At 44.1% G+C, this 25,131-nt stretch overlaps 1 protein-coding gene across 1 annotated transcript in view; it reads right to left on the bottom strand.

The window, feature by feature from the left end:
- Nucleotides 1–8,432, bottom strand: part of Top1 (DNA topoisomerase I) — an 80,748-nt gene extending 72,316 nt beyond the window's left edge. The window contains exons 1-2 of the mRNA XM_052184172.1: nt 8,026–8,432; nt 7,675–7,699 (exon numbers count right to left, since the gene is read on the bottom strand). Coding sequence (XP_052040132.1) covers nt 7,675–7,699; nt 8,026–8,058 — 58 coding nt within the window. The 5' untranslated portion in view covers nt 8,059–8,432. The remainder of the gene's footprint in view (nt 1–7,674; nt 7,700–8,025) is intronic.
- Between the last annotated feature and the right edge of the window lie 16,699 nt (nt 8,433–25,131).

Genomic DNA, 25,131 nt, shown 5'->3' with positions numbered 1-25,131 from the left:
GGAATAGAACAGGCAGCTCAATTAAGAAAAAAGACAAAACCAATTCTAGTTATAAGCTACAATTTATTGTGTAAATGTTAGGAAGATTTAAAGCATTAACAGGAAATACTAGTGAGGGATAATCCCAATACCAGCACTACTTCAAATCTAACATCAATAAAGATCTGCTTGAGTGTGGTGGCACATGCCATTAATCACAGCACTCAAGAGGAAGAGGCAACGCAACCTGTTCTACATGGTGAGTTCTGAGTCAGCCAGGGCTACATAGTGAGACCCTATCTCAAACAAAAACAAAAGAAGAAAATAAAGATCCATTTTAGAATACATGCAGTCTCACTGAAATTTAAATATTATGTGGACAGAGAGGAACCTTCACATACTCATATAATCCTTAATAGTTTATGAAACAAAAAATGTTGGGCTGGAGAGATGGCTCAGTGGTCACTGAATGCTCTTCCGAAGGTCCTGAGTTCAAATCCCAGCAACTACATAGTGGCTCACAATCATCTGTAATGAGATCTGATGCCCTCTTCTGGAATGTCAGGAGACAGTTACAGTGTACTTACATATAATAAATAAATCTTAAAAAAAAAAAAAAAAAAAGAAAGAAACAAAATGTCTAAGCCAGGCAGTAGTGGCACATACCTTTAATCCTAGCACTTAGGAGGCAGAGGCAGGCAAATTTCTGAGTTTGAGGCCAGCCTGGTCTACACAATGAGTTCCAGGACAGCCAAGGCTACACAGAGAAAGAAAAACCAAAAAAGAAGAAAATGTCTAGCTGAGAAAATCAGAGGCCAGGACAAGTTTCAGAGTGAGAACAAGTTCCTAGTAAACTTCTGAATTCTCCAATCTCTTTCTATGGCAGCTCCCTATTCACCAACCCAATACCTAAGTCTGATTCCAGCCTTAGTACTAAAGAATCTCTTATATACCTAACAGTCCAACTGCATGGGTTCCAGGCTACATATTTACCAGCAGATAGTAAACAACAGTCTGTGACATGTACTAGGAAGCTTACTGATTACAACCTAAATTTCTAGAATCTGCACCAAGGCAATATGATATCAAAATGGGGAGGAGAGAATGGAAAAAGTAGAAATTAAGTTTTTTTCCTGGCCTCCAGTTCACCATAAACCTACATAATCTCCAATACTCCCATTCAATTCAGATTTAATAAAAAGTGTTTGGTAAGAATTTTAAATTAGTTCCCCTCCCACTTCTACTTCTGCCACTAATCAAGAGCAACTAGCCAACTACAAAGAAATATGGGAACTACCAGAGAGATGGGTAAATTTAGTTGTTTTATTGTTGGTGGTATTTGAGACAGGGTTTCTCTGTGGAGATCTGACTGTCCTGGAACTCACTCTGTAAACCAGTCTGACCTCAAATTCAGAGATCCACCTGCCTCTGCCAACAAGTGCTGGGATTAAAGGCATGTGCTACCATGCCTGGCTAAATTAAATGGTCTTAAGCAGTTGACACAAATCTGCCAGATAAGTCTCCTGCCAATCAGTAACACTCCTATAAAGTATTACTGGGTATTTCAAAGATGGTAAGCAATTGCTACCAAGTCTCAAAAAGGTGTGTTAGTCTAGTGTAGTTCAAGTGTGGTAAAGACAGGAGAATCTTAGTTTAAGGCCAGCTGTGCAGCCAAGCTTCACAACTGAGTCCACATGGTGGAAGAACTGCGTCTGGCAAGTTGTTGTCTTCTGACTACATGTCACATTATGACTGTGAGCTCTACACACACCACTCATGTATGCAAGAACCCACTCAAAGCAAATAAATAATTATAAAAACAAAGACAAGATTAGGAAGCTGTCATATCTAAAAGTATTTTGTTCTTACGTATATAACAAAAGCAGATAACACTGTCTGTTTTAACACCATTCCTTGTATTTGTCTACATGAATCTCTGGTTGCTTCCATCCACAAAATATTAATTTAAAATGGGAGGGGCAGGGTGGTACACAACAAAAATAAATAGGGATTGATATCCTGGCAGAAAAGCTATGAGAAATACTCTGTTTCAGAAAGTGTCAGGGATGGTATATAGAGGTGAAATGGTAGAAAAGTGAATGTATCTAAAAACAGGGCAACAAATTAAAAATGAGTACCTACTAAAAAAGAAATAAAAACTAAAGTTGCCACTTTACCAAAATTTTGAGACAGTAACAGACAAGTTAACTCACATTTGAAATGGGCAATCCAAGTCAGTACTATTATAATCTGTCCACACTCCAGAATTACCAGAACTATTACCCCAAATAAGTGATACTGCTATTAGAAAACACATGGAACAGATGTCATGTTAAATAATGCCTACTTGCAAACTATGAAACATTTTCTCTAGCATCACCAAAATACTATAATATCTAAACAGATTTCTGCTTTAGACGTTTGCTTTCCTTTATTTTTTAGGGGGGTGGGGGGGTGGGGGGTGGGAGGGGTGGGGGGATGGGGATGTGGGGGTTGGGGGGGGTCAGGGTAGGTTCTCTGTGTAGCCCTGGCTGTCCTGGAACTCACTCTGTAGACCAAGCTGGCCTCAAACTCAGAAATCCGCCTGCCTCTGCCTCCCAAGTGCTGGGATTAAAGGCGCGCACCGCAGCCCAGCAGAATTGCTTTCCTAATCATGCCTATGCCACAGTGCTGGTGCCCTCCACCCTTCTTTCTTTGTTCCCTTCTAAAGTGCCCAGGCCCACACTTATCAGCACAGCACACTGCCAGCACCTAGATAGTCAAGGAGGTATGAGAAGAAGGCGTTTGAAAAAAAAGCTAATTCTTCCAAACTGATGTATTTGGTTTTAGAATCCCTATTTTAGCTATACCTGAAGCCACAAAAATAGAAAGGTGTTTCTCAAACTTCAAACTTACAAAGAATGAAAAAGAGACAACACCCCCACTTACTACATAAGGTGAATACCACATAAAATATAATCTGAAATCTTCCCTTAAAAACAGTACTCCTTGACCAAGTCTGGAACTTCTATCCTAAACTCTATACCTTAAGAAGGTGAATTCTCAATTGTTTGCCCAAATAACTTTGATTTGTAAATTCTGTAGATTAAAAGCAATCAAGGGATAATCATATAATTTAAACCACAGGAAAAAAAATTTCACTCAAAGACTCCCACTTCTAAACACCATTCCTTTAAGCTGTTTGATTCTTTTAAAACAAACAAAAACCTTCTGGGTTTAACACCAAATATCACTAGCATTTTGCAGTCTCAAGATAAACTACACCTACATTCAAAGTATTTACACTTGGAATTAATTTCAAAGTGAACTTTAAAATTTGAATTCATCATAGTTTCATAGGAGAAAACTTAATCCCTCACACAACATATTTCTGGGGAAATGACTGGGTTTGGGTTTGAAGAAAGCCAATTTTACTCAGCATCAGATAAAAGTTATTGAAGATCTGTAATATATGCTATACACTCATGCCCAAATATGAATAATATGGTCTTCTAAAATGACACATATTCAGAAGTGACAAAAATTATTTTCCATGTCACAATCAACATAAAACAACTGTTGCTATAATATAGTTTTTCTAACATATTTACAAATTTAAAAAGCAGACTTTTTTAAACTTTCCTATGTCACACACACTGAAAAGAAAAAAATCTTAAATTCTAATTTTGGTAAATTATCCTTAAAATAGGTTAACTATAAAGATTCCTGACACTCATAAAAAAATGGCTATTATACTTCACTATACCCTGAATAAATCAGTATCTTTCAAACTCTCAAAATCCATAATTTTTATGCTGACAGGAAAAAGACTCTTACTTTCCTGCCCCTATGCTACTGGTTGACATAAGATTTGGGAACTAGCTGGGCAGTGGTGGTGCATGCCTTTAATCCCAGCACTTGGGAGGCAGAGGCAGGCAGATTTCTGAGTTCGAGGCCAGCCTGGTCTACAGAGTGAGTTCCAGGACAGCCAGGACTACACAGAGAAACCCTGTCTCGAAAAACAAAAACAAACAAAGATTTGGGAACCAACTCAAGGTCCCACACTACCTGCTTACCAAAGAAAAATCAACGTTAAAGGCTTAGAAATATTACCCCATTTGTCTTTTAAAATATGAGGGTTTTTTTTTTTTCTGATTTCTTTAGTAAATCCTAGATTTTGTTTTACTAGAAATAGCCAGGCTGAAATCCGTTTGAGAGATCTGATATGCTCCAAGGTATCAGCAATTTACTAATTTCAAAAAGTCCATCAAGGAGTCTGCCTCTAAAGGGTAAAAAGAGACTCCACTGGAATATAATACTACTTACATTCGTCCAGACTAAATCTAAAGATTTCCATATTTCCTTTGGAGAGACCACCAGTTTTCAGGTTTAAAGCCACATCATGTCTATCTCTGTGCCTATCACAACTCACATAAACAGCCTGCAAGCACAAAAGCACAACCATTACAGTCATAACAATTCCTGTCATCCAAACTAAATCCATTAAACCTACCCATAATCTACACATTGTCAAAGTATAATATAATGAAGTTGAGTGTTCTACTTTGCTGTGGGAGAGGAGGAAGCTCTATAATTACAGTAGAACAGATAGTAACTTAAAAGTTCTTGAAACAGAAAAGGATTACCAGCACCTTAAACTGATGTTCTCAACTGTACAGCTAGGCATCCTGAGCACTACTGTAATAATCATTCTGCCTCACTATGGTTAGTGCTACTGACAAAGGGAATCTTATTCAGGCGAAAGGGATGTATGAAGTATGGGCCATGTTTCTGAAATGACTAGCGCATTGCTAATATCTTAAATATAAATATACCATACAAAAAATATTTTCACAGCAGTTGAGTATGACCCATAATGTTCTAAATTTCACATAAAAGACTGTAAATGTTAAGTACTAATAAAAAAATTTTTAAAAAAGCTCCACAGTTGGGAATCTTTTACATCTTAGAGGATTTGAGCAAGTGAACTCAGGGATATTTGGTTTTACTTCGTGAATGTGATTGTTCAGGCTCACTTAAAACCATGTTTAAGAAATTATCTTCTCACTATAAAGATCAATTAAGAAGCCTGGGTATTAAAACTAGTTTTAATTTTTAAAATTGTTTTTTATACTTTATCAATCACTAGTTAACAGTGTATACTTGATAGAACTGTTACTGATACTAATATTTAGACAATAACCACAAAGACAATCACTACAGCATCAAAACCTTAAGGTAGTAGGTACACAAAACTGCTTTTCTCTTCAAGATTGTGGTAAATAGTAACTGGCATGCCATCACTCACTATTTCCCTCTCCCTCGAAACTGCCCTACAGAAAACAGGAAACATCATTTCTTCATACCAGCATCATCCTTTTGCACAGAGGTTAGGTTCCTAGCTTTAGAGTACACTCGGTTTCATCACAAATGGAAGTAACAGTAACTAACTCCTAAGGGTTCTTCCAAAGAGTAAATCAGGTGAGTTGAGATTCAAGCCTGACAAACAGGTGCTCAATAAATACTAAATATCATTGTTGGAAAATGGAAATACAGTCTAAAAGTTAACACAGGCAGTTTAATTCACTCTATAAAAAGGCAAAGATAACATAGCCAGCCCATAATTATGCATATATTCAATAGCTCCTTTGTATTTAGATGAGAACAATAGAAGTTAAACTTAAGAGGAAAAAAGACTCAATTTTGTTTCATTGCTAAATACATCACGTACTAGGCCCAACTAAGAAGCAAATACTTTTTCTATATTAAATCCCTACCTTCCTTCAGAGAGCTTAAAACCATTTTACATCCACACCTACCACATCCTTTCATTATCCCCTTTCCAAAGAAGCATATCTACATGCTTGATGGTCTCATCTCCCTCTTTTAAAAGCCTGATAGGATGGACAAATACTCCTAAATAATCCCACCTGACAATTCTCAGCACCTAGTCTTATACAACACCCTGTTCAGTCACCTCTGAGAAATTTCCCCACCCCCAGATAAAATTAAGCCCTTTATGCTCCCAAAGCATTTTGGGTACACATATACTCCAACACCTACCTTGTAATTAACTAATATGACTCCCCCAATAGGCTGAGTTGAACAAAGACAGATGTGGTGACAAGTTCAATTCTAGCACTAAGCAGAGTATCTGGCATATATAAGGTACTCAAGAAAAGCTAAGCTTTACCTAGATAGATTCTCTAACTCAGTGTCAGCTCTCTTTGGATAACCCATTTCAAAATATAAGCGTGCTCTCAGTTAGCTGGGCAGGCCAGTACCATGGACTGCTGCACCAGAAAACCTACTCAATGGCTTCTCTCACTCAGTTAGTTCCCCAGAACCCAAATTCAACTGAACTCGATCATATACCATAAGAATCTGTGGAATTTCCATGCACTACAATGGGATTGCAGGAAAATCCATAAATGTGAGCTTCTTACTGGGGTGGTGGGAGACACCCACCAACATTCTTCTCTAGGTAACTTTAGTGGAAATATTTAAAAAAGCAAATGACTAGAAAGAGCTCAAAAGCCTAAGGATGTGGGGAAAGCTAGTTAACTCTTGATTCCTGAAAAAAGAGCAGCTCCTGAGAAGAATGAGGAAGAAGACAGGAGTCAGGGCTGGCCATTCTACTTCAATAAATAAAACCTTTTTTAAAACTCCCTATGGCCCCAAAAGGCCAGCACATCATGTCCAAATGAGTAGCTCAGAACCTTTCCTCAGGACAAGCACACTACACTGTGTCTCAAAAAACAAAAACAACAACAACAAAAACCCCCAAAAACAACAACAACAACAAAAACCCCAAAAAACAGCCTGGGGAACTCTAGCCACAAGAAGATGTTCTAGTCATTAATACTTCTAATTTTTTAAAAGAAAATATGCTCAAGTCCAACACTCACACTAGGTGACACACAACTTGAAAACTTTTTTAAAGGAGTTATCTTTGCAAAGAACACAACTTGGGAAAACAGTCCCAAAATACAAAGAACTCCACGAAAGATAGCTTTAGTTTTAAGAACTGTAATTGCTATCATAAACATCTCACCATTTAAAAAAATAAATTGAAAAGACGAAATAAAAAAACATAAAACCCAACAGCTGCCTAAGGGAATCTTTCACTCTGGAAGCCCCCAAAAAAAGGGGGAGGAGGGAAAAAAGGAAAGAAAAAAAAAGCAAATATGAAGCAGAAAGCAAGTAACTTCCAAAATAAAGTTCTATTAAGAAAAAATAAAAGAGAATCCCGTCTCTAAGCCTTCCTTCTCTGGTGAAGTCTGTGATTTATATGGCTCTGCTCTGCAGAAAGCTTTCTGGACAGCTCAAGGAAGGAGCCGAGGGAGGGAGAGAAAGACACAGGCACAGAAAGGAGAGGAGAGAGAAAAAGAAAATGGCGCAGAGACTAAGTCCCGACCGTCGACAAGGCGACTTTCCCGGGAAGAATTCCGGCGGAGAAAGGCCACCCGAGACCCAGCGACGGCCGACGCGGGGTCTCCGGTGCCCCCTCTGGGGAAGGCCGTGATCTGGGGATGCTGGGACCCCGGGAAAGGGGGTCCAGAGGCGGCCCGATGGGAACAATGGGGCCGGTGAGCGAGGAGCCGGGACTTAGTCTCTGGGACGCCATGTCTGTCCTCTGCCCGGCTCCGGCCCGGCGCGGGGGAGGCAGCCAGCAGCGTGTGGGGACACTTGGGGCGGGGCGGGGGGCACACTCACCATTCAATCGGAAATCCGCTTCGATCTGAGAAAAGAAAAGGAGGGAAGATGAAACAACCGGCACATGAAGCCCCGGGGCGGCGGGCGAGAGCGCGCAGCCGGGGGCCGGGGCTGGGGCCCACCCGGCGCCCCGGAACCCAGAGGCCCGCGAATGGCCTACCCGGGGCTGCCATCCCCCCCAAACTCCAACTTGACGGCTCCGCCCGGGGCCCGGCCATCCAAGCGACTCCAGCCGGCCGCCCCTCACCGCGGACTCGGGCCTGTCAACCCGGCGCGGCCGGCCGGGGCCGGGGCCGGGGCTAGGGCCGGAACCCGGCGGCCGGGGGCGAGGCGGGGGCCGGCGGGTCGCACCTGGGAGTCGTTGTGGAGATGGTCTCCGCTCATGTCGGCTGGCGTGCGAACACTGCGGGCTCAGAAGCAGCGCGGGGGAGAAAGGCGGACGGTAGGGACGGCCTGAACAGGCGGACGGAGCTCCTGGGAGGCACGAACAGACGGCGACAGCAACCACAGGCCCGAGACTCCCGGGACAGCTGAGGAGGCAGCGGCGGCAGGGACGCTGCTGACAGACTGCCGGGCGGGCGGGCGGGCGGGCAGAGAGAACAGACCCCAGCAGTTGTGTAACAGCCTAAGTTCGCATTTCCCCTCACTGCGCCTGCGCGGCCGCTTTTAAATGGGACGTCGTCTACGTCAGCGCTCGTGGAAAGAGGCTGAGGGTTGCTGCGGGTCTCTTAGAGGTCCGGGAGACAGAGCTGGTTTTGCCTTGCAAGTTCCGCCCTTTTATTAGCATACGGGCTCGACTCCGCCCATCCTATGCTTTCTGCCTTGCTGCAGGGCTGGTGTTCTCAGAGGTGGTACACCGGCTCTAGGCAGTGCGCAGGCGCAGCTTGGACACCGCCTCTGGACCCTGGACACCCGTGCGGCCACGTGGTAGGCCTTTAAAGGCCGCGGCGGGACCCAGCTAGGCTGGGCAGGGACCTAGTCTCCAGCTTCTGCATCTCTAGAGCCAGACAAGTTTGATCCGCGCATACCTTGGCTGCCGGGATCTTAGTTCACCAGCAGCCCTAAGGCATTTAGCTGGCTGGAGTCTTCTCACAGCCTTTGTCCAGATCTCAGACTTCTGGAATACTTCACATCCATTTTTTTTTAATTATTTTAGTTTTTCGGTCAGGTTTAGCTCCAGTTTACAGACATGTAGCCCTGTGTCACAGAACCCTACTGCATTTGTTCTTTTTACAAATATTTATTAAGCACCTACTGTGAACCAGGAGTTATGTTGATGTGAGAAGAGGCTGATGTTTCAGATCAGAGGGAATTGGACCCTCGGTAAATGGGTCCTGGTTCTATCCAGGACTGAACCCGGAGAGAACTATTATTTAGGGAGCACCATACTACTATAAGGTCTGCCCTGAATCTTCACGGTACTAGGTCCTAGGTGTGGACCATCTACCACTATCGAGCTCTCTTGAGGGATTAATGACATCAGCACTTGGATTCGCAAGAACATCCCAGGCTGGAATTCATCTCCACTCTGGTCCAATCCCACCCCATCCCCCATAAGTTAAAATATAAATAAATTCAGAAAATGTTCATAAACATATTAAGTGATAAACACTGGGGATTAATTCTTGTCAATCCTTCAAAACTCAATCCAAATATCACTTTCTGGAAGTGCTGCACACCCCTTTCCACATGCTGATCCCTTGTGCCTCTCTCTTTTATAAAAGTTACCACAATCCATAAGTTACCCATAAGGGAGCTAGTGACTTCTTGTCTGACTCCTCAATGTAATTCGAGGTCAGTGAGGATGAGGACTTCTCCATCTTGTCCAGCACTTAGACCCCATGGTTTCATCAACAGGTCCTCCGACAGAAGAGTTCAAAAAACTAAGGCAAACACAGCAATGTAGTGGCTAAGGCTTGGAAGTTGGCTTCCACATTTGGAAGTTGGCTTCCACACTTGGAGGTCAACTTTTTAAATTCTGCTTTCCTATGCAGAATTTTCCTATTCTGTATGTCCTTGGACAAGTTGTTTAACCACTCTGAGTCCCAGTTTCTTCTTCTGGACAACGTGATAATTGTGTTTAATAGACTATCCCAAACAAACAAAAAGACTTTGTTTGAGGGCCCGTAGATAATATGTATCATCTAATGTTTAGGTCTGCCTGACTCCAATGTTCCTTCTCTGCAGCCAAAAGCCAGAGCCAGTTTTGCCTGGTTTAGTGTCTCTCTTCAAGAGCCTTCCCGTGTCAAAAGCAATCCCAGGCCAGCAGGTGAAGCATCTGGCTCCCAGCCGTTTACTGCAGGTAGGCTGAAATAACTCGGCCTTCAAGAAAAATAGTTACTCCGGGCGGTGGTGTCGCACGCCTTTAATCCCAGCGCTTGGGAGGCAGAGGCAGGCAGATTTCTGAGTTCGAGGCCAGCCTGGTCTACAGAGTGAGTTCCAGGACAGCCAGGGCTACACAGAGAAACCCTGTCTCGAAAAAACCAAAATAAATAAATAAATACAAAGAAAAATAGTGCCATCTTCCTCTGCTTTAACTTCAGGCCCCTGGTGACTTGGGATAGTCATCATTTGCTTTCCTGGTCGCTCCCAGGAAGACCAGCCAGACAAGGAAACAGAATGCAGGCCCCAGAATGATATCTCAAATGTGGCATTCTAGGCTCAACCATGGTCACCCATCACCCAGACTTAGACTAAACGCCTCTGGCTCTGTGTTTGGCTTGCCATGTCTACCTGGTCATGCTGTCTTCTCCAACCAAAGATCCCACACATAGTCATAAGCTCTTGAGAGGACTTTTGGTCCTACACAGACAGACTTTTATATATATATATATTTTTACTTCTGTGTATCTATTTCAATGTGTATGATGGAAAAATTTTAACTACTGCATAAAACCCATGGTAATAACTGTTTAAGTTAAAGGTTTTTTTTAGATGTTGGGTGATTAATTTTAAATAAAAATATTCAGCTGGGTGTGGTAGCCCATATAAGTCACTACTCCACAGGCAGAAACAAGAGAATCTTTGTGAGTTTGAGGACAGCCTAGCATAGTGAGTTTCAGGCTAACCAGGGTTACATAATAAGACCGCTTTTACTGAAAAAAAAAAATCCAGGAATAGTACAGAAAGGGAATAGAAGACATACTCCAGGAAGGTCAAAAGCAAATATATCAGGTATGTAAAATACTATTTTAACTCAAGACTATTCACTGCTGGACCATCTCAGCCTTTACAAAAGTAACTAGATGATGATGGATGCCTGTCTCCAAAGCACGACTGGTAAAAGGTGGATATATGTAGTTGTTACACAAAAAGGAGCACTCCACACACAAATACATACATCACTATGATTTAAAGTTAAACAGAGCTTTTCTTGGAGTCCTGTTTAGAATCTTCAATATGCTGATACTTGTACGATGGGTTTCCGTTATCTTTCTCATCCTGCCTTAACCTCCCAAAGTACTGAGATTACAGGCCAACCCCTCTGTTGTCTTCCTTCCACAAGACACCCCTGTTGTGATAAGAATATTTACTCATTCAACCATTATTCCCCACGGAATGTGAGAATAGTTGATACCATGGGGTAGATAGGTCCCATGCTAAGCCAAGTAAATACAGATACAAACAAGATCTAATCTTCATTTTGGAAAAATTCTCAATCTAATAATGAGAAAGTCACATTCCTCAACTGTTACCCTAAGATACAAGGAACAATAAGGGGAGAGGTGACAAAGTACCAATTACTATGGAAACTCTGCAATGGAGGCATATCCGACTCATGGGGAAATTTTAGAGGGACAATATCAGTGGAGACAAAACCATCTAGGTCCACATCATTTTTGAAAGATGAGGAATGGAATGTCTGAGGAAGAGAAGATAGTACAAGAAAAGCTGGAAGGTGGAAAAAGAAGAGAGTTATGGGCATAAATGACTGTAGAGCATGATGGTAGATAAAGTCTGTGTAAGCCTGTGGCCTACTAGATTGAGGCTGGGAAGGTGAGAAGGCCCTTCCCATAAAGATGGAGCTACAGCAAGGTAAGCTAGATTTAAATGATATCTGAAAACCACTGAGTACCAGAGAAGGGACAGAGGCCAGTTCATGGTGGGCTGACAATGGAGAAGGGGAGGTTTGCTAAGAGGTCATCACACTAACCACAGCGGGCTGGTTGGAATGGGGATGGAGATGTGAGTTATAAAAGAGACAAGAGGATTTTAACCCATCTAGAGTGGAGCAGAGGGGACTGGTGTGACAGCAGCTTTTGCTGACTCTCCTCAAAGGGTGTGGCATCCCAGTGGTGCTGTTTGAGTCTTAACTGCTTCTGACTAGAGAAGCAGCAGGCACCTGGATTCCAGAAAAACACCCAAAGATCCTGGGAACTAGGGAAGCCCTGAGCTGACTCAGTGTTACTCCTTAGGAACAAAGGAGGAGAGAGAGTGAGAGAGAGACAGAGAGATAGAGAGACAGAGAGACAGAGAGACAGAGACAGAGAGACAGAGAGACAGAGACAGAGAGACATCCTCACTGAACCAGATGGAGACAGCTAAGCCAGGGTCAGGTTTTGAAAGTATCACCCTTTCCCATTTCCCTGCTACAAACCCCTGAGTTTTCTATTATCCTTCCTCTGCCCTGCCAGGAGCTTGGTTACTATGAGGGACATCTTTTCCTGCAGAAGTCCCTGTAGCATGGGCTTCACATGCTCTCCTCTCCCTGGTGCCCTCATGGCTTCTTTAAAAACAAGTTTTCAGAAACCAGGCATGGGGGTGCGGGCCTTTAATCTCAGCATTTGGCAGGTAGACGCAGGTAGAGCTCTGTTAGTTCTAGGTCAGCCTGGTCTACATAGGGAATGCTAGGCCAGTCAATGTTACAAAGTAAATCTCTGTCTTAACAACAAGCAAAACAAACCCCGAAACTGCCTGCTTGCAGCTCTTTCCTGTGCTATGTGCTTCTGAGAGTTTGTCTTCTTTAATCCTTTTAATCGTTGGGAATAGTCACTAGTGCTCCCTTTGTTTTATGGGCAAGGATGGCTAAGTAAGTTAAGCCAGCCATGATGCCAGGCACCGAATACCTTCCCTGATCTCCCAAGTTGTCTTTTGATGCTAGATGGGAAGCAGAGGCAGGCTCTGGTATTCTAAGTCTTCCCCCAGGTCCAGCATTTCTGTGGGTTCTGGGCATCCAAATTCAGGTCTTCACGCATATGGGGCACCATCCTACCAGCTGGGTCATCTTCCCAGCTTCCCAGAAGCACTCTCTTCTCTGGATTTCCCTCTTTGTAGCTTTATAGTTCCCAAGTTGACTCCCACAGACAGCCTCTCAAATGCACGTCTCTAATCCCCATTCCTTTTGAAATGGTTACTCATATGTCACGTGCCTTTCTCTCATTCTCTCGAGTCCATTTGATGATACCACAGCCCTCAGGTTCTGAGGTCAGCTTTCTCCCAGAGCTTCTTTATCCCTTCTGTTGACCCTGCCCAGTGCTCAGGCTCAAACCCTTAGATCCTCTTGAGTTAAACCTTGGCCCTGCTCTCCACATCCTATTTGTAGCTATTACTTCTGTGGAATTTACCAAGGTCTCTGAACTCGAGGCTAGCCTGGTCTACAAGTTCCAGGACAAACCAGGGTTACATAGAGAAAACCTGTCTCAAAAGAAAAAGTGCAGCAGTGGCAGCACAGACGTTTAGTCCCTTTGGGCTTGTGTGTCCTCACACACACACACACACACACACTTTTTTTTTTTTTTCAATATAGGGTTTCTCTGTGTAGCCCTGGCTGTCCTGGAACTCACTCTGTAGACCAGGCTAGCCTTGAACTCAGAAATCCACCTCCTTCTGCTCTGCCTCCAGAGTGCTGGAATTAAAGGTGTGCACTACCTCTGCCCAGCTTTTTTCTTTGTTTCTTTTTTCTTTTTGGTTGAGACATTTTCTCAGTTGAATGAAGATCAAGTTGACGTAAAACTAGCCAGGACATTTGAGAAAAAAGATGACGAATTCAGCTCCTACTGTACAGAGCCTAAAGTGTTTGTGTTTTAGCTGAGTCAGGGTGTCTGGTAGGCAATGGGGCACATAGCTTTGGAGCTTAGGGAAAGGACTAGAAGTTGTCAGAGGTGAAGTAATACCTGAAGTAATTCGAGTAGATGAGGTCATTGGGAGGGCCTGGACGCAAGGCCTCATTTTAGGGATGGGCCTGGGTTGGTAAGTTAGTAGAAGATCAGGAAGTAGAGGTAGCAAGTTTAAACAAGTAGTTCAGAGGTTTCACTATAAACAGGGAGGAATGTAATGCAACTGGAGTAGCCTGAGGCTAAGAGAGGGTGTGTGTGATGTTGTTGATGATGATGGTGGCAGTGCTGGTGGTGACAATAGAGGGGACACACTCATGTCTAATAATAAACAGGGTCTACCGACTTCTAGTTCAGGGTTATTGGATCATCCCAACCTCCTTGACAAAGTGCTAGTCCAGTAAATATCAGGAATTCTGGGTCAGACAGAGACATAGTCTTTTGGAGGAGACAGACTTCTTTGTCGATAAAAAGCCACAGGCTGCTCCCAGCCACTCATGGTGACTCTGCGCCTCTGCCCCCAGGAAATCACTTAAGGACTGACTCAGAGGACAAGTTTTTCAGGGTGGCTTATCTTTTAGGGCCCTAAAGATATTTTTCTCCCAATGGGCCTGCAGGAGCCCTCTCTCTCTCTCTCTCTCTCTCTCTCTCTCTCTCTCTCTCTCTCTCTCTCTCTCTTTCTCTTTTTCTTCAGGACTCTGCTGTGATTACCTGAAAGGGGCTCTGGCAGGGAAGCTGGAGAAACACTCAGAACCCAAGAAGACAGAGACAGATGTTCCTCATCAGCTTCTGCAATGCAGTTAAGTTACGCTGACATTGCTCCATGCCTGTTTGATGTCCGGCCCTGCTAGAACAACTGTGGGTCAGAGTTCACCACTGTCTCCCTCCACCTGGAGACAGAGAAGATAGAAGGAATGACCTACCAATGACAACACAGACTTCTGGAATCATGTAAGAGAGGCCCCAGGACAGGGAATCCAGGAGAACTTTAGGGGAGCCCCGCATTACATACTTAATGGAAAAGAAAAAGATAATGCTATGATTTCCAGACACCCTCAATCACCCCTAATGATTCTGGGCATAGGTCTTCTGCTCTTTCTTTCTTTCTTTCTGTCTTTCTTTCTTCCTTCCTTCCTTCCTTCCTTCCTTCCTTCCTTCCTTCCTTTTTAATGGAAACACAATTTATTTAAAATGAATTTCTTTTCTTAAGCATTTGTTTCAGAATCAGGAGACAGAATGCTAGGAGTATATTTGCACAAATCTTTGCAGAATGTCTACTTCTGGGAGCAAATTAAAAACAAATGTGGCTGGAGAGATGACTCAGTGGTTAAGAGCACTGACTGCTCTTCCAGAGGTCCTGAGTTCAAATCCCAGCATCCACATGGTGGCTCACAACCATCTGTAATGGGATCTGATGCCCTCTCCTGGTGTGCCTGAAGACAGTGACACTGTACTCATAAAAGAGAGAGAGAGAGAGAGAGAGAGAGAGAGAGAGAGAGAGAGAGAGAGAGATAAATAAAAAACAAACAAACAAAAAAACAAATGTGGCTTCCTCTCAAAACCTAGAGCTAGCCGCAGTGCTTGCTGATAACACATCCATCGGCAAAGTGCGTTCATCTCGCCCTCAAATGCTCAGCACCTCTCGGCACTGCCTTTGCTTCCACACTAACCTAACTCCCCATCACCTTCACCTGATGTAACTAACCCAGGAGCCTTTGGTGATGTACTACAGTGCTTCTGTCTTTCCTCCCACTGGGCCATGCCACACCCAGAACAAGCGGTCCTTTGAATCAGAGCGATTTTTTCTGAATGCAGCTATGCCAAGTGCCAAGTACTGCTATGCCAAGTACTGCCAGTGGTTCCGTCTCACTTAGAGCAAGGTCAAAGTCTTTATGGCAGTCTTCCAGACCCACTCTGCTTGCTTCCCTCTCTGCCTTCTTTGACACTGCTCATCTGCTGACACTGTCTGCTAGCCACCCGGATCTCTGTGGGATGCTCTCCAACACGCTCGTCCACTAGCCCAGACCCTTTGTATTTGAGGATACTTCCCCCCATCCCCAGCTTCTTTCCCTCAGCTGTCTCCACCACCCAGTCCCCTTTCTCTTTCATCTCCCTCTCAGTACTCTGAGATTATAACCCCTCCAATTAGCTCTTCCCACCCATCGCTCCTTTGTTGTCTCTCCAAGTACTTAAATAGATCTATTTTTCAGTTATTACTTTTCAGACGCTCTCCCATTCTGTTTGTTTTTGAGACACAGTCTCACTATGTAGCCCTAGCTGATTTAGAACTCACTAAGTTTAACCAGATTGGCCTGAGGCTCACAGAGATCAGCCGGTCTCTAGCTCTGCCTCTCTAGAGCCCTAGGCTTAAAAGTGGATCTGCCCTGCTTGGCTATAGGATGTTATCTTGATGAAGACAGAGGTTTTGTTTTCCAGGCTGGCCTCAAACACAAGAGATCTGCCTGCCTCTGCCAATGGAGTGCTGGGATTTGTTGCCATTGAATTGCACTTATTTAGTCTGTGACTGGCTTCTTTCTCTGAGCATAGTGTGCCACCTTTAATCGTTTCCTGTGTGTGCTTTCTGATGTGTCAAGGGCAGAAAGAGAAACACAGCCAGGGTCTTTATTACCATTCCTGCCTTAGTTCTCCAGCTTCGTACCTGTCCACTAACTCACTCAAATTTTAGTCAAAAGCCCCTCCAGCCCCTTCCCCTGCCGTGAACCTTCTCTGGGCTCCATGACAGCTGAGCTAACTCCTATCCCATCCCCCTGTAAGCTTGCTTGTTTCTCTAAGCCTTCTGTTTCCCTTGTCCTGGGTTCTCAGACTTAGCTATTTCCATCCATGCTTGAGTGTGGGCCTCTTGTCTCATCTGCTTCCCTTTTTTTTTTTTTTTTTTTTTTTTTTGGCTAAGTAATTTTAAGGTGTGTACATATACGCGTACCATCAGGTTCTCTGATAATGTGATATGCTATGGGCCATCTTCCTCCCAGATCATGATATGCCTAACCATAGCACTTTGCATACACATACATGTGCTTTTGGAGTCAGAGGCCCTTCTCTGAGATGGGGGTGTCTCTCCTGTTTCTCTCCTGGCTGGATTTCTGGTTGTTGCTGGCTCTCCAGATAGTCTTCCTCCGCTCCTTTCAGAAGCCAAAAGTTTCTTCTTCTCATATTATCAACATTTATTTGCAAGCAAACTATAATGGTTTTTTTTGTGATGGGCTTCTCGCTCTGCCAATCAAGCTGGCTGTGCGATTCTCCTGTTTCAGGCTCCTTAGTAGCCGTGCACCTGGCTACACTCAGCTGTACATATTTTATGCATCAGTTAACTTGACCCCAAGAGGAAGGAACTATTACAGACCCAATCTTACAGATGAGAGAACTATGGGCTACTTGCTTTGCTGGTACCTACTAGTTCCAATCAACAGTTTCTTTCCTCTGAACAATGGATGTGACCTATTAACGGTTGTTTTCTGAGACCTCTCAATTCTACCTCTTGAAACCTGCCTTCTCCCTGCCCTAGCCCCTCACCCTATGAGGTCATCCTCATTATTTTTAACTGTTATTTGTGATTGCTCCTGTGTCCACCACCTGAAATCTATGGTCTTTACCCACCCCACCCCCATTGTTCTAGCATCCTCTCTTTACCCAAGCCACGTCAGTCAACTGACCACAGGTGGCTTTTTTGCTTGAGCACGTATGAGCTGCAGCAGGGTTTCATTTCCCCTTCCATTCTCAGCCCAGCTTTGCTGGCCTTTGTGATTCTTGCTGGCCCTAACTGGGACATAGTCGACCTTCTCATCATGGGCCTAGGCATTTCTGGTTCTCAGATCACAACTGAAGTCCAAGAAGGAAGAAGACTGCTAACCAAATGCCTTATTCTGTTCTAGAGCCTATGATAGTCATAGTGACACAGAACAGAATTCCTTCCCCCCCCCCCCCCGCCGAAGATTTATTTATTTATTTATTTATTATATGTAAGTACACTACAGCTGTCTTCAGATACTCCAGAAGAGGGTGTCAGATCTCGTGACGGATGGTTGTGAGGCACCACGTGGTTGCTGGAATTTGAACTCAGGACCTTATTGACCTGTCTTTTCTGGTCAATGCTCTTAACCACCGAGCCATCTCTCCAGCCCCCATAGAAGGCAATTCTGAAAGAGCTCAGCTTCTAGGCGCATCCCAGTGCCCTTCTTATGGGCTCCTGGTGTTGTAAGGTAACTGGTTTAATTCCTTCCTCTCTCTGGATTTTGATGATTGAGGACCTTTCTGCAGAAAAACTGACCTTTAGCTGCCCTTTGGCCAGCAGCATACTGCTCAGACTCTGTATGGGAACAACACCTGCCCTGCGATTAACCACGTCTTCCCCAGCTCAAATCTCAGACTAGCCTGAAAAGTTTTATTTGGGTTTATCACCCACGATTTTTTTCCTCTTAGCTGGATAGTGCCGTATATCAGCGCAAAAGCAATTTATGAAAGTCTATCAACACATAATATGAAAAATGCAAATAAAAGTGGGATCCAGATGGGGAGATGATCTGGTGGCCTTAACTCAATCCCTGCTGCTCACACAAAAAAGCCAGATGAGACCTTTTAATCCCAGCACTCTGTAGAGACAGGAGAATCTCTATGATTTTGAGGGAGCCTGGTCTATATAGCGAATTCTAGGACAGCCAGGACTATACAGAGAGACCCAGTCTCAACAAAAGAAAAATAACAAAGCCAGATGTAATGGTCCACATAGGTTATGCCCACTGTAAGTGGGAGAATCAAACAGCTCTCAGGCCAGTGTGCAGCCCGGAGTCAGAAATAATCAAGAGAGACCCTGCCTTAAAAGCAAAGTAGATGGGTGGTGATGGCTCACATCTTTAATCCAGCACTTGGGAGGCAGAGGCAAATGGATCTTGGAGTTTGAGGCCATCAAGATCTACAGAGTGAATTCCAGACAGCCAGGGCTATACAAAGAAACCCTGTCTCAAAAAAATAAATAAATAAATAAATAAATAAATAAATAAAGGAAAGAACTAAGACCCTGAAAGCTGATCTCTGACCTCTACATGGATGCTGGGTCACACATGTCTATACCTACACACACGCACACACATATAATGTCTGATAAATTCAACAAACTGAATACTCCTGTATGACCTTAACATAATCAAAAAGTTAAACATTGCCAGCACTTAGAACCCTGCCCCCAACCCCACCCCACCCCCACTTCCTCCTACAACAAAACTCCAAAGGTGGACACTCTTCTGATGATTCCCAAGGTAAAGATGATTTGGTCCCACCAATGCAATTTCAAGAGAAACATCATCTTGACCACCAGCCTCTTGGTGTATTGCTTTGTTTTTGTTTTTGTTTTTTTAGGCAAGGCTCTATATAACTCTGACTGTCCTGGAACTCAGTCTGTAGACCTGGCTGCCTCAAAAATCTATCTGCTTCTGTTTTCTGAGTGCGCAGATTAAAGACATGTACCTCCACACCCAACACATACTGTGTTCTTAAGAAAGGATCCAGGTTCGAGGCCAGCCTGGTTTACAGAGTGAGTTCCAGGACAGCCAGGGGTATACAAAGAAACCTTGTCTCGAAAACACACACACACACACACACACACACACACACCAGAAAGGTCCCAGGCTACCTCTGATCACTTCCTCTGATGTTGAAGCTCTTCCCACTACTGCTTTTATTCCCCACCCAAGAGAAACTAGAGACTCTGGGAAGAACTTCCTACCTACCTGACCGGGCACTTAGGCCTTGACTACTCTTTTTTTTTTTTTTTTTTTTTTAATGTGTATGAGTACATTGTATCTGTACTGATGGTTGTGAGCCATCATGTGGTTGCTGGGAATGAAGGTTGCTTGCTCCAGTCAGCCCCTCTTGCTCTGGTCTTTATTTATTATTATATCTAAGTACACTGTAGCTGTCTTCAGACACCCCAGAAGAGGGCATCAGATCTCATTATGGATGGTTGTAAGCCACCATGTGGTTGCTGGGATTTGAACTCAGGACCTTCAGAAGAGTAGTCAGTGCTCTTAACCACTGAGCCACCTCTCCAGCCCCAGGCCTTGACTACTCTTTTTTTTTTTTCTCTCACACTTATGCAGTCAGCCCTTTATCCCTTTTACTTTAAAATATCCTATCACTAGGGCTGTCTCCTTAGCCTCTCATTTTAGTTTTAAACAATTTAAATGTGCGCGCGCACGCGCACACACACCCACACACACCAGTAGCAACAGCACATGCACCCCTTTCTTGTCCTTGTTGTTGTTGGTTTATTTGTTGTTTGTTTGTTTGTTTCAGGCACAGAGTTTCTCTGTATACAACCCGAGCTGTTCAGGAACTCATTCTGTAGACTAGATTGGCCTCAAACTCACAGAGATCTAAGTGCTGTAATTAGAGTGATTAAAAGCATGCTACCACACCTGGACCTCTCTCTCCCTCCCTCTCCTCCCCCTCTCCTCTCCCCTTTCTTTTTTTCTCTTTCTTTTTTTCCCCTTTTCTTCTTCTTCTTTTTTTTATATTTATATATATATATATATTTTGAGACAGGTTTCTCTGTATAGCCCTGCCTGGCTGTCCTGGAACTCACTGGGTAGACCAGGCTGGCCTCGAACTCAGAAATCCGCCTGCCTCTGCCTCCCAGAGTGCTGGGATTACAGGCGTGTGCCACCACCGCCCGGCTTATTTTGTTTTTTTGAGACATGGTTTCTCTGTATAGCCCTGACTGTCCTGGAACTCACTCTGTAGACCAGGCTGGCCTGGAACTCAGAAATCCGTCTGCCTCTGCCTCCTAAGTGCTGGGATTAAAGGCGTGTACCACCACCGCAGGCTTCTTCCTTCCTTCCTTCCTTCCTTCCTTCCTTCCTTCCTTCCTTCCTTCCTTCCTTCCTTCCTCCCTCCCTCCCTCCCTCCCTCCCTCCCTCCCTCCCTCCCTCTCTCTCTCTCTCTCTCTCTCTCTCTCTCTCTCTCTCTTTCTCTCTTTCTTTCTTTCTTTCTGCTATCCAGTTCCAATCCTGTCCTCTTTATCTTCCCAGAGTATGTCAATGCAGTAGCCATGTTTCAAGTACTGAGATACAGAGGTTTCCGAGTCCCAAGTTCTTACTGTGGGGATCCTCAGACCTTCTGTGAGAAGGATGTGTCCCAAACATTTGCAACAGTGTGTTCCTCTGGACACCAGTTGTTTTCTGAAAGCTGAGCTCTGAGCTCAGATAAGTTGAGGGAAATGCTACATTATTTCCATCCTGTTTCTAGTATCACGTTGTACATGAGCACAGAGCGGACTCTGGGAGAGCCTTAAAGTAAAACAAACTTAGTTTCACTTTACTATTTTCAATACTTATTTGACTTAAGCTACTTTTTCTCCCTGCAGAATATCTAGAATTTTTCTCAGATTTACAGTCCCAAGAACAGGAAAGAGCTTTAAATATTCTTTAAAGATGCATTGTTAAATCTGGGGGCCATTGACTCCTGGTGTTTGTTACTAGATTGTCCGAATCAAAATGGGCTATGAATATAAGGTACACACTAGATTTCCATGTCTTAGTATAAAAATAAAGTGTCAATAATGTTTAAAAGATTTATTTGTTTTTATTGTATGTATGTGGCTGATTTGCCTGCATATGACTATGTTCTATGTACGTGCAGTCTCTGAAGAGGCTGGAAGAGAGTATAGCATCCTTTGGAACTGGGGGAGTTATAGACGGTTGTGATCTGTCATGCGGGTTCTAGAAATTAAACCCAAGTCCTTTGTAAGAACAGCATGTCTCCAGCCCCAAAATGTCAACTTTTGCATTCATTACATGTTGAAATAATAACATTTTTTTGAAATTTTGGGTTTAAATGTTATTAAAATTAATTTCACTAACATGAATAATGAGTTATACCACAAATCTTAGAGCAAAGAAAGGCCAGTGGCTGGGAGAGAGTCAGAGGTTGGACTTGTGGTCCAGGCTGTTACGTGGAGATGGGCAGATGAAGGCTGATGATCTTGGCTCTGAATCTGAAAGCTGTGATTAGGAACCAAAAATTTAGCAGGGCGGTGGTGGTGCACACCTTTAATCCAAGCACTTGGGAGGCAGAAGTTGGTGGGTTTCTGAGTTCAAGGCCAGCCTCCGGTCTACAGAGTGAGTTCCAGGACCGCCAAGGCTGCACAGAGAAACCCTGTCTTGAAAAAACAAAACAACAAAACAAAACAAAAAGGACCAAAAATCTGTGGGAGGAGAAGATGCTAAGTTCTGGACAGCTCAGAGTTTCAGAAATATGAGGGCCCTCAAATAGGCATGCCCAAGATAAAGTGGCTAGCCTGGTCTGGGGCTTGGGAGACAGTTATGGGTAGAGTTGAAAAGGAAACTGTTTCCTCCAGATGACTCATCTATAAAATGGGGGTGTAATCTTCTTGGGGTTAGTGAGATGATAGGGTGACATTACAGGTTAAAAGTGTCTGGCACTGCACAGACATGCAGTAGGTGCTTGGGAGGTGTTAATTCTCAGATAGTCTCCTCACTGTGATGGTTAATTTCAGTTGTTATCTTGATTCGATCTAGAATTCATTTAGAGACAGGCCTCTGGGCACGCTTGGGAGGGATTATCTTGATTTGGTTAACTGAGTGGGGAGGTACCGTGGTCGGGAATGGGATCCTGGACAATATTAAAAGGAGAAAGAGAAAAACAGAAGCATTCATCTCTGCCTTTCGACTGCCGATACAATGTATCCAGCTGCCTTACTCTTCTGCTATAGGATTTTCCCTGATACTATGGACTGTGTACCCTCAAACTGTGAGCCCCCAACAAAGCAAACCCTTTCTTCTTTAAGTTGGTTTTTTCAGGATCTATTATCATAACAGGAAATAAAAGAAGGGGAAAAAACCAGCTGAAGTCTTTGTACTAATGTCTTTACAGCCACGGTGTCCTCTTCCAGTGCCTCTGGGATCCATCCATACCTGTGCTCTAAAGTCCCCAGTGCAGGCAAGGGCAGTTGTTTCTGGAAGAATTTGTGGGGGCTGAGGAGAGAAGGCTGCTCTGTCCTGAAGAGAGGGTGAGCAGCTAAGTATATGCAGTCCACAGTCCCCCAGTACTACTACACCCCCCAGCCCTGCCAGGGAGGCCATCAGTAAACCTTGCTTCATTCTAAACCTCAGCTTCTGTGCTAGCTGGGCTCTTGTCTGTTTTTGTTTTTGCCATCTTCTCCCTTCCAGAAAACTGCTTGCTTTCTCTTGACCCACAAAAGACATCACTTCCTTGAAGACTTGGCTCATGATAAGCCTCCTGGCGGCTCCTTCCTGGGGCAGAGGGCCAAAGTCCTGACAAGACTAAGATGAGGTTTTGGAACCAGGCCAAGCTGGAAAAACAGGAAAGATGACGAACCAAGCCGCCTCCTTTCTGGGGACTGTTTATCCCACTGTTCCTTCAATTGAGTTTTGTGGGCATTTTTCAACCCTTGACATTTCTCCTAGTGCATGTCTCTGGCCTTTTCCTGCCCCTACCCGACCTACCCCAGCACCTCACTAGTTATAGAGACTGTTGAATGGATCCACTCCCGGAACCCACTTGGCCGGCTGCACCCAGTTCCTAGAAACCAGGAAGCACACACAGACATATCTTAAATGACTGCCTATCATGTTTAGGAGGAGGAGCCATTTTCTAAAACAAGCCCCTCTATAACTTCTTAGGGTAAGGAATGTTCCTCTTTGATGCCATGAAAACGGAAGGCTCAGAGTGGCTTCCCCCCAAGTCACCAGCATGCAAGTGTAGCCTCCAGAAATGAGGAAGGCTGGCAGAGAGAAGGGGTGACTATGTATTCAGGGCAGAGTCTTGTGTGGTCATAGGCATTTCTGCTGTGATTTCTCACTCCACCACTTCCTGGTCCAGGAATGTGGGTAAGTTCCTAACAGCAGGCAGTGTAGGGAAGCAGTTTAAAGCACAGGCCTGGGAGTCCAATGTCAGCGCTGCCATCTGCTAGAGATGTGACCTTGGGCAACTTCCTTTGCCTCTCTGCACTTTGGTTTCCACAGCTAGAAAGCAGGGTAATAATAGCACCTACCTCATCAACTTGTTGCATGGATTAAACGCGATAATCCACAGGGAGCACTTAGCACGCTGTCTGGCTCATGGTCCGGTGCCATCTATGTCAACTATGGGATGAATGTGAGCCTAGCCAACTTTGGCCACCACCTGTCACCCTGGGTGGCTCTTGCACAGCACTTGGCACAGGGTAGGCACTTGCTGCCTTAGCCACTGAAGGAGCGGTTAGAAATTGACTCAGTGTTTCTGAAAACAGGCCTCGGGCAAATGTGTAGGAGGAGATTCTGGAGGAGGAGGATTTTCAAGAGTTTCCCAACCAACTAGCAAGTAATTGCTCTTTGCACGCTAGTATAAACTTGAAAATATTTCCAGATGGGAAATACCCATTGGATCCATCCGTCACACCCATTTCCAATGGCAGCCCGAGCGAGCAGAAACATTCCTGTATTCACACCTATAGAAGCAAGCTATATTCACTTAGCTATTCACACGACATGCAAACCCAAAGGCGGTTTAAAGTCTTAAGTAACCCCACTTCAAAAGAGTTGCTGATTGCTGCTTTGAAGCATGCCCTTTTAAACACCCCCATGCCTCTGCCTCTCATTTTTTAGCTCACTGTGTGTTTGATACTTTGGGTTCACTAATGTCTGTACCTTAGGGGTAGGCCCAGGTGGGATAGGCCACAGAATTCTCAGAACACTTAAAAGGTAGTAAGAATCTCACAGTGCTGTGACTCACTCATCCAACATATTCTTAGCATTTGGGACTTGGAAAACTGGAAATGATGAATCAAAGAGTCACCTGGAGTGAGAAGACCTGAGACTGAGTCAGCAGATGACTTTAACTTGCTGAGTGGGTCCATACCTTCTCACTAAGCCACAGTGAGAGGACAAGGTGAGTAATATGGCCGTGATTACCGCAAAAGTGACATTTTTGCTGCATAATTCCTTCTCTGTAGGGAAGAGAGCAGAAGGAGCCAGACAGGCTGGTTTCCATGGCCTTGGGGCTAGTCACTTCCCTTCTGTGATTCCCACGTTCCTCATTTGAAGCGTGAAGAGAATCATCTTGCCTTGAAAGGCACATTTTTCTCTATCCGTCCATCCATTCACTCACGCATTCATAAAAGACGGTGTTTCCTAAGGGATACATTGCTTTATGTAGTGGCTATCTAGGGGGGTGGGGAATGGGGTCATTTGGTAGATTATACTATTGCTTAGTAAATATTTACTTCACCAGCACTCCCCACTTTGAGAGGAATATCATTTCCTCACTCTGTTGGTACTGGATTTAGTCACATGACTTGCCTGAGCCAGAAGACTATGCACGGAAGCAGCAACAGTGTTTCCTTTTCCACCTCTTGAGCAATTGTCCTTGGCCA

This window comes from Apodemus sylvaticus, chromosome 5 (assembly GCF_947179515.1).
Source record: "Apodemus sylvaticus chromosome 5, mApoSyl1.1, whole genome shotgun sequence".
Lineage (NCBI taxonomy): Eukaryota > Metazoa > Chordata > Mammalia > Rodentia > Muridae > Apodemus > Apodemus sylvaticus.
The sequence above is the reverse complement of the archived record's forward strand: the minus strand, read 5'-3'. Positions and strand labels throughout refer to the sequence as shown.